This window comes from Ochotona curzoniae, unplaced genomic scaffold (assembly GCF_017591425.1).
Source record: "Ochotona curzoniae isolate NIBS_2020 unplaced genomic scaffold, NIBS_Ocur_1.0 contig_2321, whole genome shotgun sequence".
In the NCBI taxonomy this organism is placed as follows: domain Eukaryota; kingdom Metazoa; phylum Chordata; class Mammalia; order Lagomorpha; family Ochotonidae; genus Ochotona; species Ochotona curzoniae.
Genome location: NW_024465421.1, coordinates 12,870,038 through 12,885,998, shown reverse-complemented (window position 1 = coordinate 12,885,998; position 15,961 = coordinate 12,870,038). Strand labels below are relative to the sequence as shown.

At 46.4% G+C, this 15,961-nt stretch overlaps 1 protein-coding gene across 1 annotated transcript in view; it reads left to right on the top strand.

The window, feature by feature from the left end:
* Positions 1-12,070: 12,070 nt before the first annotated feature.
* Positions 12,071-15,961, top strand: part of OTOA (otoancorin) — a 46,050-nt gene continuing 42,159 nt past the window's right edge. Inside the window, exons 1-6 of the mRNA XM_040973718.1 lie at positions 12,071-12,161; positions 12,540-12,568; positions 12,663-12,693; positions 12,811-12,838; positions 14,077-14,164; positions 15,787-15,918. Of these exons, the coding sequence (XP_040829652.1) occupies positions 12,071-12,161; positions 12,540-12,568; positions 12,663-12,693; positions 12,811-12,838; positions 14,077-14,164; positions 15,787-15,918 (399 nt within the window). The remainder of the gene's footprint in view (positions 12,162-12,539; positions 12,569-12,662; positions 12,694-12,810; positions 12,839-14,076; positions 14,165-15,786; positions 15,919-15,961) is intronic.

The window sequence follows — 15,961 nt, the reverse complement described above, 5'->3', positions numbered from 1 at the left end:
GGAGTTCCTGGTTTCTAGCTTCTGCTGGGCACAGCCCTGGCTATTGTGGCCATCTGGGGAGTGAGCCAGTGAATAGAAGCTCTGATCTCTCCAGCTCACCTTCTCTTTATAAATTCCAGTAAAATAAATAAATCTTTAAAAAGCAAAATAGTAAAACGCTAGACAAATTAACCATCTTAGTCATTTTTAGGTGTTAAGTATATTCGTATTTTTGTGGTAACCATCAATACCACCTATCTCTGAAACTATTTTCAGATTTTTTCAAGAAGTATTATTTGAAAGGCAGAGTAATGGAGAAAGAAGCAAAGACAGACCTTCCATCTTTTGGCTCACTCCCTGCATGACCACGAAAGCCAGGAGTGGGCCAGGTTGAATGCAGGAGTCAGAAGGTGCATCTGGGTCTCCCACATGGAGAGGAGGTACTTGGGCCATCTTCTGCTGCCTTCCTGGGAACATTGCTGGAAAGTTAGAAGTGTAGTAGCCAGAGCTTGAACTGGACACTCCGATAGGGGATGCAGGTGTCTCCAATGGTGAGCTGACCCACTATTCCACAACATATACCCTTCTTTTCATCAGACTAAGTTCATTGAACAATAGCCCACAGCTTCCGACAACACCCGTTCCACTGACTGTCTGGCTGGACTAAGATCCCCGTATTATACAATCTTGCAGTATTTGCCTTTTGGTGACTGCCTTGTTTCAACCTTTCGTCAAGGTTCCTCCGTGCTGTAGCATATGTGGGAATTGCTTTTTAAAAGTATAATTTTCTGTCTGTGGGCATACTATGTTTTCCCTCCCCATTCATCCATCATCGATGTCACGGGCTGCTTCCCCTTCTAGCTCCGTGAGTCATGCTCCTATGAGCATAGCTATCCAAACGCATCTTTCGAGCTCTTTCACTTCTGTCGGGTGTCTAGTCAGAAGCAGAAGTGCTGGATCATGTGGTTGCTGTGTTCCTATTTGACCACATCCTCACCAGCACTTTATTTTTCTGTTTCTAAAATAGCAACTATTTTTTTTTTAATGTTTACATGATTGAGAAGGATGCACCCCATGTGGGCCTCCAATAAGGGTTGAGGGGGTCAGGTATGGAAGAAGGTGGGTAACACACATGTTTCAGTCTCCCCCCGCCCCCGCGCCCCACTGTGTCCACAGGGGAGAGGGAGAGAGGGTTGCTCCTTGCTGTCAGATCACAGCAGCACTCGGGGATGGTGCTGGTCCTTTGATGACACCCTAGAGACCCCGATGTGGAGAAGTGTTCTAAGGCTGTTACTTGAGTAGGCTTGATAGTTCTGAGAAATTGTTGATTTCTTTGCTCCAGGGTTGGAAAATCTTTCCAAAGTCTATTGGTTGACAAAGTTCACCTAAGTGCATTCACAGACCTAGGAACACGCTGCAAAGCTTGATCAGGAGAATTGTCCAACCTGTTCTGCTTTCCATCCTCTGACAAGGCAGTTGATGTCCCATGCTGGCCTAGATGGGCTGACTGTCATGTCCCCCATGTGCGTCTGGGTATGCTGTTCACTGCACAGGCAGGCATCAGCAATGGAAGAGGCCCAGTCACACATGCCCTCCAAGGTTGGACTACATATCCTGTGATTTTCTTGGTGGCCAGGGTGTGCTCTGTACTTGCTGCTTATATTGGTATCACTGAGTTGGAATCAGTGTTTTCTCATTTAAAGATGTTTGCTTGGCCTGCCCTGAGGATGGGCTCCCAGGTAGCAGGGCTTGGGTCTTGGAGGCTTGGGCCATTGGGTGGGTGCATGTGCTCAGGTGAGTCAGTTTGTACTGGGAGTAGAGCTAGGGTCTGAAGGCTTGGGTTCAGATGCTGCTAGGTGCTCGGAGCTAGAGGGGGCCGACTATCCCTGGGGGCAGGTTCCCGGGCAATGGGGCTTGGGTCAGGTGGCTGGAGTACCAGTGGTGCTGGGAGAAGCCCTTGGGCCACTTGGCAGTGTAATCTTGAGGGGGAATGTGAGGACTGTTAAGGGTCAGACCAAAGCACCAGCGCTTGTGGGACAGCAGAGCTGGGGTAGTTAGGATCAACCAATGCCAAAAACCACTAACTGGTGAACGCTAAAGCTAAGACTGAGGACCTACCTGGCAGGGCTGGATAGCAGTACCACCAATGAAAGGCGCAACGGGACAGGAAATGTTATACTGGGCCATGGCTCTAACCAGCATGTGAGTACTGGGTCTGGGGACAGATTCTGTGGAGAATGTGTGGGCCCACTCCTGTGATCTGCAATTTCAGCTGGTTTGCCTGAGCCAGGCATGACCATGGAACCACTGACACACATGGATACTGGGGTTGGGTACAGGCTGGATTGACCCATGCTAGGCACCAATAGGCACACCCAAGAATATGATGTGGGGCAGGCCAGACCACAGCATCCACCTCTCATACATAGGTTGGGATGGAGAGGGTAGTCTGTGACTGGTAAGGACCTAGCACCTGCTGGCACATGTGAGATCTGGGTCTGGGACGGGTCTTGTGGGGGAACTTGGGAAACTCCCCTGGTGGGCCGTAGTTCCCACTGGTGAGCATGTGATTCAGGCCTGAGAGTTGGTCAGACCGGGCAGGGTATCTCCACCCATTGGCAAGTGTGTAGGGTGGTTTTGAAAGGGGTGGACTGGGCAGGACCATGTCAACTTTAGCTCACTGGCAAGTGCAAGAGCTAGGTTGAAATGCAGGACATGCTGGGCTAGGCTATCATACCTACTGTTTTGCATGAGTCAGGGATGGGAGCGGACTGGGCATGGCCAGGCTGTAGCACTCACCAAGGAGAGTTGGGACTGGGGGTGAGCTGGGCCAGGCCAGGCTGCAGCATCCGATGGCAAAGGTCAAGACAGAGGATGGGCTATACTGAGCTGGATCAGAGCAACTACTGGTATGTGCAAGATTTTAAGCTGGGAACAAACTTGGGTGGGGAGCTAAGGAGATGCCCTGACTGGATTGTGGCTCCCATTGCAAAGCGCAAGAGCTGGAATGGGGGTGGTGAACTGGGCTGGACATGGCTGCAGTGTCCCTCAGCAAATGTGGACTGGGTCTGAGTTGTGCCAGGCTGGGCTAGACTCAAGCACTCACTGGTGCTCATGAGAGCCAGAGTGGGTGTAGGATGAGTTGGGCTAGGTTTTGGCTCCCACTGGACCATGAAAGAGCTGTGTCAGGGTGTGGATTAGGTGTGTCTGGACTGCAACACCCAACAGTAAGAACAGGATTGGGTGTGGGCCAGTTGGGAGGTTGGAGAAGGTGTGCAATCCCAGTAGGGGAGTAGTGAGAACTCCACTGGTGGGCGACTGCTCCTGCTGTTGAGCATGAGAGCTGGGACTGGGGCTAGACCAGGCTGGGCGGGGCTGCAACACCTTATGAGTTGCATGTGAACTGGGTGGGGAGCGAGCCAGGCTGGGCTAATCAATTGTATCTATTGGTATAGGCATGAGGCAAAGTAAATGCAGGTGGGTTGGGCTTTGCTGCAGCATCAGCTGGCAAGTGCTGGGACTGGGAACAAGTCCTGTGGAGCTAGATTGTAAAACCATCAGCAGAGTGCAAGATTTGGGGAATGGGTCCAGTGGGGAGGTTATGGGCACCTCTCTGATGGGCTGCAACTCCCACTGACTGGTAAACATGAGAATCAGGACTGGGGGCGGGCTTGGCTGGACAGGTGGTGGCACCCCACTGGCATGAGTGTGGGCTGGAGGGCGGAGTTGGTTGGGTTGAGTCAGGCTTCAATGCCTAACGATGTATACAAGATCTGAATGGGATATGGGACAGACTGGACCAGTCCATTGTACATGCTGGCAGGCACAGGAACCAGAGCTGGGAGCCGGTCCAATGGGAATTATTGGGGGATGCTCCGACTGGGCTTCAGCGCCCTCTGGTGTACATGAGGGCAAAGCATGTGGTGGGCAGGTTGGGCTGGGCTGCACATGGGTTTGCACAGGAAAGAGGGCATAACAAATTAATCAATTACCCCAGTGAAGCTTGACAACAAACTTCTGGGCGAATGGAGCCTCTAACGAGGACTATGACAGCCAATTGACCTCGGAAGAACTTCCTCATCTTTGGAGTGGCACTATCAACAGCATTTCAGAACTATCAAAATAACGTGATCAGAACCCTCAGAACGTGCTCCACAATGGGGACCCGGGAATGACATCGGGTGGGGGGGGGCTGGGCGTGGTCTCTCCCACTGTATCCTCCCCTCTCCCCAGATACAGGAAGAAGAAAAAGAAAATGTGTAAGCAATGGGCTTGCCTACTTTCCCTTGATCCTCAACCTTCCCCACCCTGATCAACTAAGTAAACAGAAGACTTTTGCTACTAAATTTCCATACTTTCAGAGAATTGCGGGGCTTACATAACAAGAACTTAAGATTTCCCCCTGGATTTTAGGGTCAGTGTGCCATATTCTTTCAAGTTAAATAATATATTTTCATTATATAATCATTTAAAAATTACTTGCAATCGATATAAAATTTTCCCCTCAAATGACTATACACCTAAACTTCTTAAATTATGGAAAACAGTTAATAATAGATTGTGGTCCATTTAAACATGCTTTTGAGAACACAGTGCAGAGTATTGCTTCTGAATGGGTCTGTGCCCTCAACACTTTCTCAGATGGTAACATTGCAGTGGCCTCTGGCTTTCCGGTGGGTAAGTTTGTTACTTTACTTTTGTTATTATTTATAAGGTGGCTGTGACTAACTGTAAAACCCTGATGGGTTTTTGCATTACAAGCAACACATTCATTATAAAAAGAATGAAATAAAACTGACCCATGCCATAATCCTGAAATTACTACTATTGCCATGTGGCATGTTTTTCCCGACTTTTTTTTTAAATTTTAAAGATTTATTTATTTATTTGAAAGTCAGAAGGACAGAAAATGGTAGAGATCCTATATATATATGTATATATATATATAAATATCCTATATATACAGGAGATAGATAGATGGATGGATAGATAGATAGATAGATAGCCTCTGGGTCACTACCTGAAATGGCTGCAACAGCAAGAGCTGAGCCCAGCAGGAGCCAGGAGCCAGGAACTTCGCCCTGGTCTCATGTATGAGAGCAGGGGTCTCCCAGGCACATTAGAGGGAGCTGGACTGGAAGAAAATGGAGCAGCCAGGACTAGATCTGACGGTCTGATGAAGTATACCAGCATTGCAAGTGGCGGCTTCAATATGCTGCCGAAACGTGAGCGCCTCATTCTTTCTTGGCACTGTGCGTACACAAGTAGGCACGCAGGCACGGTGTGTGCCTGAACGATGAACTTTTCAACACTAAAGCACGACTAGACACTTTCCAAGATGAATCACGTGAAAGTCAGACACCCTATTCTGGCACCAAAAGCTGTCAGGGGATAGAAGCTATTTCCCAACGCGTTCCTACCCCTGAGGGCTTGAGGGCAGGGGCCTAAAGCCAGCGCCTGCGGACAGCATGGGCATTGCAGAGGATGTCGGACGCCTGTGTTATTTGAATGACTGATGCATGGGCATCAGGACACCATGACTGGTTGTTTCTAAAGAGAATGCTTAGTTTTTGCCTCTGTCCACATTAGGCAGCTCAATAACTGCTTTAAAAAGTCACTGGAAATGAGATGTGTTTCATTAAACAATAAGGATTGCAAGGAGACTGACCACAAGTCCACAATTACGTTTTCATTAAGCAGAGTGACGCATGAACCCCACCACGCAAACCTCGCAGTTTAATGCCTGTCCTTCCCGTTTTAACAAAAGTTCGTGGCACACATATATGTTACTTGCTGTTTGGCTTTTGGATGTAAAATCATTTCCTTGTGTTGCAAATATATGCTCTTTGTGCGTGATCATTTTTAATGGCCATATCACCCGGAGTTGAGGGATTAATTATTTCCTGATTGGCAGACACTTAATGTGGATCTTTTCCTATCACTCTGTGTGTGTGTACATCTATAGATTTTACTATTAAAATATCTTTTAGTGTAAAAGACACAGCGCACCTGGAAAACAATGATGAGCCTGCCCCAGTATTTTCTGCAGTTACCAACAGATGGCTGCTGATCCTCTCTTCCCGCCACCGCCCAGCAAACCCAGGGTCCCATCAGCTCGGTTTTGTAAATGTTTGTAAAAGATAAGCAGCCCCTTTGCGCGAGCACACCTTTTAAAAAGCCAAATCATAAAACACCATCATTAGTACATTGCTCAGATTGCACGATCGTTGTTTCAACGGCAGGCTGGGAGCCAGATCCAAATGGAATGAGTTTACAGGTCGTTGGTGCTCTGACCTAAGGCTGCCTGCCTCGCTGCTGCGTCCCGGACCTGTGAGGAGAGCGCGTTTTTGCGCCCTGCACGCACCCTCTGCTGGGAACTGCTCTGCCTGCTGCTCCCTCTGCCCAGTTTCTCTCTGGGACTTCAGAAGGGAGGAGGTGACAGAGCCGCAGCCTGCTGCAGCCCCGCCACTGCCTCCACCCTCCCGGGGCCCGGCAAGGCTGCGTGCTGGGCGCGCCCTGGGTGTCCCGCAGCCCCACCTCGCGCCACCTGCGCGGGGACTCAGTGCAGAGGAGCCGGGGAACCACAGGTGAGGCGCGCGAGGAGGAATGGGGCGGGCGGGGGAGCCGCGAGGCAGAGCACTGGGTTAGGGGCTCTCTGCTTATCCCCCAGAGAAGGGGCGTGAAGTTGCGAGGTAGAGAGAAAGAGGAAGAGCCGGCAAAGTGGCTGGACACAGGCGCTCTTGGGGTGGAAGCATCCATGGGGTGTGGGGGGGGGGGGGGAGATGAGTCCTTGATGGAAAGGATGAAAGCTTAATTATAATACTAATAACAGCGATGTCTGCTGAGTAATAATAATAATAGCAAAAAAAAAAAAAGGATAGATCAATACTAGTCATTATGGCTACTTTTCACTGAGTTTTGGTTGGGATTTGTTCTTTATGTATTTTATTCAAAATTCATTTGTATGGATTTATTTATTTTTAGTTGAAAGGCAGAGTTGAGAGAGAGAGAGAGAGAGAGAAATCTATCATCTTTTGGTTCATTCTGCAAATGGTCCCCATGGCTGGGCTAGGCTAACGGGAAACCAGGAGCCAGGAATGCCATCTAGGTGTCCAAACTCTGGGCATCTTCTTCTGCCTCCCCAAGCACATTTTTAGGGAGCTGGATCGAAAGCAGAACATCCAGGGTTCAAATCAGGTGGCAGCCACAACGCTGATCCCCCAAATGGTTTTAGAAAAAAGAGGGGAGAGAGAGAGGAAAGAGAGAGAGAGAGAGACAGAGAGCGATCTTCCCACCATGGATTCACTCCCCAGATGTCCTTAATAGGATAAAGGCAGGAGCCAGGAACCCAGTCCAGGTCTCCCACTTGAGTGACAGGGACCAGAACACCTGGACCCTGCTGCCTCCCAAGGCATGCATCAGCAGGAGGCTGACATGGAGAGCAGAGACCACACTCGGCCCAGGCACGCTGACCTGCAATGCAGATGTTCCAGATGCTGTCATGATTGCCAGATCAAATGCACAGGCTCCAGACTTACCTATTGCAGCATAAAGAAAGTAGTATCTACCCCCAGGTGTTGAGAGGAAGAGCTGGGAAAACGGTAGGCAAAACATAACCCACCGAGTGTGCCTTGGAACCACGCTCACTCCCTACACTACAGAGGAGGCAAAGACATTGGCCCCCATGGCAAATAGCTAGTGATAGATGGCCCACAATTCAAGCGGGGGCTCCTGTCTCCAGGATGACACTGGCAGTAAACAGGGAGGTTGCGGAGCACAGGTAGGAAGCACGTGGCATCACTTAGTTCTGGCTTTTGCCACTCTGTGAAAGGAAGGTAGCGGTTAACATTTGCCTCAAGGAGTTGGTAGGGATGAATTGAGGCAGTGAATGACTCACTGTGCATTGGCAGGCTGGAGCATCCCCCTGGGAGCTCTCTGTGTGCTGTGTGACCTTTGTGCACCTAGCGACCTTCTCTGTGAAATGTGACTTCAGGGCTGACGGGAGAGTCAGGGAAAGGAAGGGTGTGGCATGTGGCTAATGCCCAGTGGTCTCTCTTTCTTTCTCTCTGCTCACCCCTTTCTTTCCTTGTTGAATCCCTAGCCTCTTGTTTGCTCTGTGAGGCTGAAAGAGGAGGGGCATGTCTGTGCTTCCCACCCGTAAAGTACATACCTGCTTCATTTCTGCTCCCCCCGGGGAGTGGGCTCCTTGCAGCAGTGGAGTGTGTGAAAGAACTGAATCCAGTTACTTCTGGCTGGTCCCCAAGCCAATGATGCTCACCAAGTTCACGTTAGTAATCATGAAACATATTTACAAATATTTTGGAGGCGTGGGGAAATCTGTCAGTTAGTGTTTGGCTGTTCATACACATGTGTTCATGATAGAGATTTTTTTTAACCTATATATTTATTTATTTTTTTTGTACTTAAAAAATTTTTTTTGATATAATGTAGTTGGCAGTGGGCTCTCCCTTCCCCCTTCCCCAAATTCCCTTCCCTCCTCTTTGTTCTCCCCTGTAGGTTCATAATGTGTGTCCATCATGAATTTTCCCAGTCCGTCATGCTTCCACTGGAGTGTCTCCCAGTCATGCAGGAGACTGACATTTCGTTGTAGGTTCATTCTTGTATCCTGAGGCCCTAATGTAGGTACAGTGAGGATTAGGTCTTCGTTGTTTATAGGCAGTACCAATAACAGTGATAAAGGGAACATTGACCATCCCAGGTGATTATAAATGATTAACCTCTTGTGGATGATTGACATGATAGAGATCTTAAATGGAGCCATCTAGCATGGAATCATGAATTGTTGGTTTGAGTCTGGGAGAGGATGTTGCAGCATGAGGGGCTTTTCTTAGCAACTCATAGGAGATCAAAGTCTCCTACCCAAAGAGTGCCTTGGTCTATCTTTGCTTTTCCTGTCTTAATGTGGACATTTGTGTGTCCTGGGATGCTCCTGAGAGCCTCATCCAAACTCTGTTTCTTGGGAGAACTGTTTATTTCGTGTTTGGTGTTATTGTTGCTGTTTTCATTTTGGGTTTCACTGAAAGAATCCTTACCTGCCTTTTCCACCTGCCCTGTAGTCTGGGGTGGGTAAGAGGTAGGAGGTGCAGAAAGCTATCGGATCCTCGTGTCGCTACTGCCCTGCTTGGTCCTTTCAACTGTTTTGGCCAATCTGCTAAAAGAGATCACCTTAAAGGGCTTTTAATTAACACCAGATCCTGAGCTGGCTGGATGGGCTGGGGTTTTGTTGGAATGAAGACATTCTGGGTAGTAGAAAGCAGAGCATTTGTTTCTGTAATCAGAAACCTCTCTTGCGGGGTTAATAAGGGGACTTTAGCAATAAGCACAAGAAACCTCATTGTCTGGGAAACTGGAGGATTGTGAATGAGCCCAATATCGAGGGCAGCTGACCAGAGGGAGGGGAAGGAGAAAGAGCCAACGCTTCCCCAAGGCCAATGAGACGCCAAGCCAGGAAGAGTTATTGTTAGAGTCAGGAGACCTCAAAAAGTTCACGGAAAATGGAATCAAAAGATGAGTTTCTTTCGTTGTAGAAAAAAAATCATCTAAATTTATGCATAAGTTTTCTTATCATTTACATCTCCCACGTGGCCCCTCTTGGGCCAGTTCCAGGGTGATGTTTCTGACGCAGAAGGCAAGTACCTACAGGGTGCTTTGAGTTCTGGTTCACCCCGTCTGCTAGCAGGTGCAGTTTTTGGTGTCTAGAGAGTTCATGGTTAATTTTTTGCCTTGGGCAGTAAAAGGAGCACAGCTGCTTCTGCAAGCTGGTTGTGGAGGTCTCTTTGGGAGAAAACAATTCATTTGCAAAGCAGGTAAGGCAACACCAGGGATGCATGTGTTGAACAAGACTGGCACGTCCATCAGATAATTGCAAAAGACCATGGGTGTGCATGATGGGGTTCCTTTTAGTGCAGAGCATTCCTGTTAATAGTGTAAGAGGGTGATGTCATGTAATTGGGCTGGGGCCTCCTCAGAGTCAGCTGGAGTGAAGCCATGCATGACCATGCTTGGTCTCTTCCCACCACCTAAAACTCCAGTGTTCTTTTGGAGGGAATCCCAGATATCACATAATTTGTGTTGTAAGTGTATAAGCAGGTGGCTCTGACAGAGGAAGTGGCTAATGTTTCTTTTAAAGGGCCACCTTGCAATGAACTTAAACTGTGTGTGTGCCTCAATGACTTGGCTCAGCCATTATGGCACAAAAGTAGCCAGAGAGCCTGCCTCGGTGAAGGGGCACAGGTGGGTTCCAAAACAACTTTATTCCTGGACCCTAAAATTAAAATTACCTGCATGAAATGTTTGTGTGTCAAGAAATAGGATTCTTTAAGAAATATTTTTTATTTATCAGGCAAAGTGACGGAGGGAGCAGGGAGAGAGAGAGATTTTTATCTACTGGCTCGCTACCCAAAAAGACTGAAGTGGCTGAAGCTGGGCCATCCAAAGCCAGGAGCCTGGAATTCCATCCTGGTCTACCACGTGGCTGCCAGGCTCCTAAATACTTGGGCCATCATCTACTGCTTGGCAAGTGTATTAGCAGGAAGTGGGATCAGAAGTGGACCAATTGGAACTCTAATCAGTACTCTGGTTGTCATAGGTGGCAGTTTAATGTGCTGTGCTACAACGGCTGGCTTCTTGATTTTTCTAATGAATTCATTGATATGAAAGTCATTTTTATCTCACAAAGCCAGACCGTGTGTAAATGTGGGCCATGATTTGTAGCTTGCTGCCTCTCCTCCTGTAACCCAGAACCACCATTCCGCCACCAAATTTACACATATTAACAAGAATTCTCTAAAATCTCTAACGATCCAAGCAGCGTCCATGTTTCTTCAGTTGTCGTCATTTTTTATAGAGACTTGAATCAGAATCCAAGTTAAATACATATGCTGCAAGTGGCAAGTGTCTGGTACATCTTTTAAGGTTTTTTTTTTCTATGGAGAGGCACATATTTATTTATTTAATCTATCTGAGAGTCAAGCAGAGAGGCAGAGACCTTCCCCTGCTACTTCACTCCCCAAATGCACACATGATGGCCATAACTTACAAGAGAATTACCTTAACAATAGGCCACGTTGGCTCCAAGCTGAAACCCACCTCAGACCTTCCGTAACCAATCTAAAAATCACGCCTTGGAAGAGCGAAACTGATTTCAATGAACTGAATTGCATTTCAGGACAAACCCCAGAAGTATTTTAAGCAATACAAAATCCAGTAACCGGCAATATAAATTTGTCCAGCACCCAATCAAAAAATTACAGGAAAATATGGCTTGATTACCAAGGGGGAAAATGCAATGGGGCAGGAACTGGGCCAAGAATGGCACAAAAGATTGAGAATAGGATGAAGATTACCAATACACTCTACGTCCAAGTAGGTAGAGAAATCATAAGCATCTTAGTGACAAATGGAAAGTCTAACACGAAGATGGAGCTGTTAGAGGTAGCGATGCGAAATCTGAAAAGCTAGAAGTGGCATTCCTCCAGCATATGTCTGTTCTTTATAAGCAGCTGTGTTTATAGCAGTGACGTAGGGGAGCTCCCATCTACATCATCACTGACATCTGATGCCGTCAGTATTTTAGTGTTTTGTGTTTTTTTTTTTTTTTTTTTTTTGCCATTTTGTGATTTGGTAATAGTTGCAGTGTGGTTTTAATTTGTCTATTCTTGCTAACTAATGCTGCGATCACCTTTTGTGGGTTCACTGGCCATTTGTACATCTATTTTTATGAAGCTTAACTTGGTATCTTTTCTCTATTTATCTGATGTACCCTTTCACTGAGTTGTAAGAGTTCCTTGTACATTCTGGGTATAAATATTTTGTCAGATATATGAGAGTCGATGGTTTGAACCACTTCTCTTAGATTGAGGGGAATGGCATGACAGTGGTAAGAATATAAAAGGCCGTTATAGTAATGCCAGGGTAGGGACTTAGATGGGGCAAAACAGATGAGATTTAAATATTATTTTTAAAAACTTAAGGGATTTTATGTCTGTCTTTGTTTTCTGTTCTCAAATACATTTGTTAATAAAACAAACCTGAGTCACTTCACTTCTGTGTTTCAATCAGTTACAGGCAAATGTCCCAGGAACCCACAATAGACTCCCTTTTGCTGTTCCTTTTTCTGAGCCATGGGGTGGCAAGTCGTGGAGTTTCCAGTTCCACGCAGGGTGAGTCTCGGGGCAGGAATCCCCTTCCTTGATTTCCACACATTTTATGGTTGTAGTGAGCTAGATGAACTCAGGTACCTGATGCCTTAGGGTGTCCTGGTGTGAGTGTGTGAGTGTGAGTGTGTGAGTGAGTGTGTGTGTGTGTGTGTGTGTGTGTGTGTGTGTGTGTGTGTGTGTGTACAGGTGTATAGGAAGATTTTCAGAATTATTATGACAGGGTTTTTCAAATCACGTTTTCCTTACAACACAGGTGTAATTAAAGTTCAATAAAAGTTTCCCCCCAGTCACTTTTTTGTAGGCTCTTCTCAAAACTCGTAATTGGATTTCTGAAGGTCACACAATTCAGTTCTAATGACACATCCCGTGGCTTTCTTACAGATTTGCATCCATTGTTGCAGAAAATGGCGGTGAGTGTTCCACGTTTCCTTTTCTCAAAATTCCCTCCCCTGGAACTGCCAACTTTTGAATGTTATACTTGATGTTATCTCCTTTGCCTCTTAGGGAGAAATAATAGAGGGAAGCTATCTGAATGGTAATGTCCCCACTCCGCCCCACGTGCGTCCTCTAAGGATCCCACACAGAATGCAGCTGTGGCCTCGCTCGAATGATTCCCTTTTAAGTTGTCTTTTTCGTTTTATTCCCACTGTAGCATTGCTGGATTTCATGCAGTTTCAAAGGTAACCCACCCTGCCGAGCCGGGGCGGGGTGGGGGTGGTAGTAGAAATGGGTTAGATTTTTAATGAAGATTCTTAATGAAAATCTCTTAATTATAAGTGTCAATCAAAGCACACACTTTCCAAAAACATGTATTGCTTTTTCTGCTGTAATGCAAGTTTCAAAATTTATCAAGGACTCACTCTGTAACAGAGGTTGTGAACCTGAAGATAATGTCAGTGGATAATTGGGATATATATATATATATATAAATATTTACCCTGAAAAAGTATATAAATATAAAAAGTATATAAATATTTACCCTGAAAAAGTAGTATACTTTTTCAGGGTAAATATTTAATTAACTAGTTAGTGAATCCATTGATCTATTTATTTGTCACAAAACTGGGACTAATAAAGGTTATTTATCAGTATTGACTATATGTTGGACACTGTTTTAAGCACTCTGCATGTATGAGTAAATTTCAACCTTACGACATTAAGCCATATTTCACAAAAAGGGGAATTTGTGCACAAGCAAATTCATCAAATTCCACTTGAGAGTTAGAACTCAAGTTGAAATCCAGATTTGGAATTCACATTCTTCTTTTTTTTTTTTTAAGGATTTGTTTTATTTTCATTGGAAAGTCAGATATACAGAGAGGAAGATCTTCCATCTGATGATTCACTCTCCAAGTAGCCGCAAAGGCTGGAGCTGAGCCAATCCAAAGCCAGGAGCCCGGAGCCTCTTCCGGGTCTCCCATGTGGGTGCAGGGTCTCAAGGCTTTGGGCCATCCTCCACTGCTTTCCCAGACCACAAGCAGGGAGTTGGATGGGAAGTGGGGTTGCCGGGATTAGAACCGGTGCCCATATGGGATCCTGGGTGTGCAAGGCGAGAACTTCAGTGCTAAGCTATTGCGTTGGGTCCTGGAGTCCACATTCTTACCTTTCTACTCTCTTGTGGGGTGTGCTGCATCTTGCCTGTCCTAGTGTGTTAATACAAGAGTTGGAATATCGTGTCTAGCTCTAAATCTGGTCACTGTCTTTAAGACAATGGGATCCAGGCAGATTTCTAGATTTGGAAACCCCCTTACTGCTGTCCCAAGCTAATAACCTCCTACTTGCAAGCACTGGATTCCTACCGTGCCTGGCTTTCTCAGCATTCCCTTTGAGTTCCCATCCCCTGGTGGCATGGCTAGTGCAATACTGCTTGAAGGAGAAGCTCTCATTGTGACTTTCTCCTGTCTGTCTTCAACCGAAGCTCCCATGTGTGGACGGCAGACCTGTCCCACCAAGTCCTGGCCTACCTGCATTCACGGGATGCTGCCTTCACCATCCCCAGCCTGCAGGTAGGTACCTGAGCCCTACCTGTGCACTTCCATCTCAGTGCCTACAGATGGCAAACCCAGGGTGCAGGTAGCTGGAGAAGTGAGACTGCCTGTGCTCGCATTAAGAACAGAGTCTCTTCCACATTTTTTTTCTTGAATTATGCCAAATGATCTTTTGTCTCTCTCCTGTTTTATCACCTCTAATGGAGCCAGGCTGTGTTCCTGTTCAGGCTGAGATGTCCATTAAAAAAAGACATCCCAAAGCAGCTCAAGCAATGTAGTGGGGATTTTTTTTGTTTGTTTTTCTCATGGATCTGAGTGGGAGATTCAGAGAGGAAAAAACGTAGTATCTTACAAAGCCATTCAGAAGCAGGAGGTCCTTTTATCTTCTCACTCTGTCATCCCCTAGAAAGTTGAAATAGCACATTTTTTTTTCTGCAAGCCAGGGGGCTGGTGGAAAGGGGAAAGTTATGCTTAAGTATCTTCTCTTCTAGAGATGTGACCTGCAAGTTACATAGTTCCTTCTGCTCAGCTTTCATTGGGCCACTGGCTGTAGGTATTTCTCACAATAGGCAGCTGTGTATGTAGCTAAAATTTGAGGAATTCTATTGATAAAAAGAACACCAGGAGAGTAGATGTTTGGATTTACTTATCAATCTTTCAATCACAGATCTAGGAAATACTTTCTCCCCTTTAAACTTTGCTAACGGGAGGACAACAGCACATCATGTTGGTAGGTAGTAATAGATATTTGTCTTAACGAGGGGCTTAGTGGAGCCCAGGCAAGCTGGATAGCACATGTCTTTTCAGCATGGCAATTAACTCAGTGTGGTTTGTTATGTCTTCACCATTATATTGTGAATAGCATAGATAATTAAAGGAGTATTAATTTGGTACTCAACAACTATTATCTGGTTTAACAATGAATAAAGCTCCGACATATGTCTTTGTTGTTTCCATTTTTACTTATTTTTGAAAGATTTATTGATTGGTTGGAAAGGCAGAGTGAGAAAGAGAGAGATCGAACTTCCATTTACTGGTTCATTTCCTAAATGACCATAACAATTGAGGCTGTGCCAGGCCAAAGCCAGAAGCCTGAAATTCTATCCAGGGGCCCAAACACTTGGCCCATTTTCCACTGCTTTCCCAAGCACACTAGCAGGAAGCTGGATTGAAAATGGAGCAGCTAGGACTCAAACCAGCGCTGGCATCCCATGCCAGCGTTGGCAGGTGGAGACTCTACTTGCTACATCTGTCTTCCACCTTCTTTGGCTGTGAAGTTCTCATCACCTACAGGGACCAGGCCGGCTGTGACTGTTGGATCTGTGCTGATTCAGAGAGCTATTTCAGTGGGCAGTCGCCACTGCCTTGCTGACAATCATCCAAAAAAGAATTCATTCCTGGTGTGACCCAGTTTTATCATTTCCCAAGAGAAGATTGCGATATGGAGTTTGTAATGAATTCCTTGACTTTTCACTGTTGACAGCCAAAAACAAAAACAGAAGTGTTTTGGAGCTGGCCAAACCAAACCCACCTGTAGGTTGCTGCTGGGAGTTACAGGGAAGTGGACCAGGCTGCTGGCCATGGTGCTGACCGCGTGCTGCTCTCTGCATCCTCACCTACTCTTTCACACTTGTGTCCAGGCAGCAATGGAGAACCACCTGGAGCAGCATTTGTACCAGCCACAGAAGCTGCTGGAAGACCTAAGGAATACGGATGTGCAGCAGTTCCACACAGCCATGAAGTACCTCTCAGAGGACGGGAAAGGCCGTGTGGTGAGGTGTCCTCTGCATCCCGGAATTAGGGGGACATCTAGGG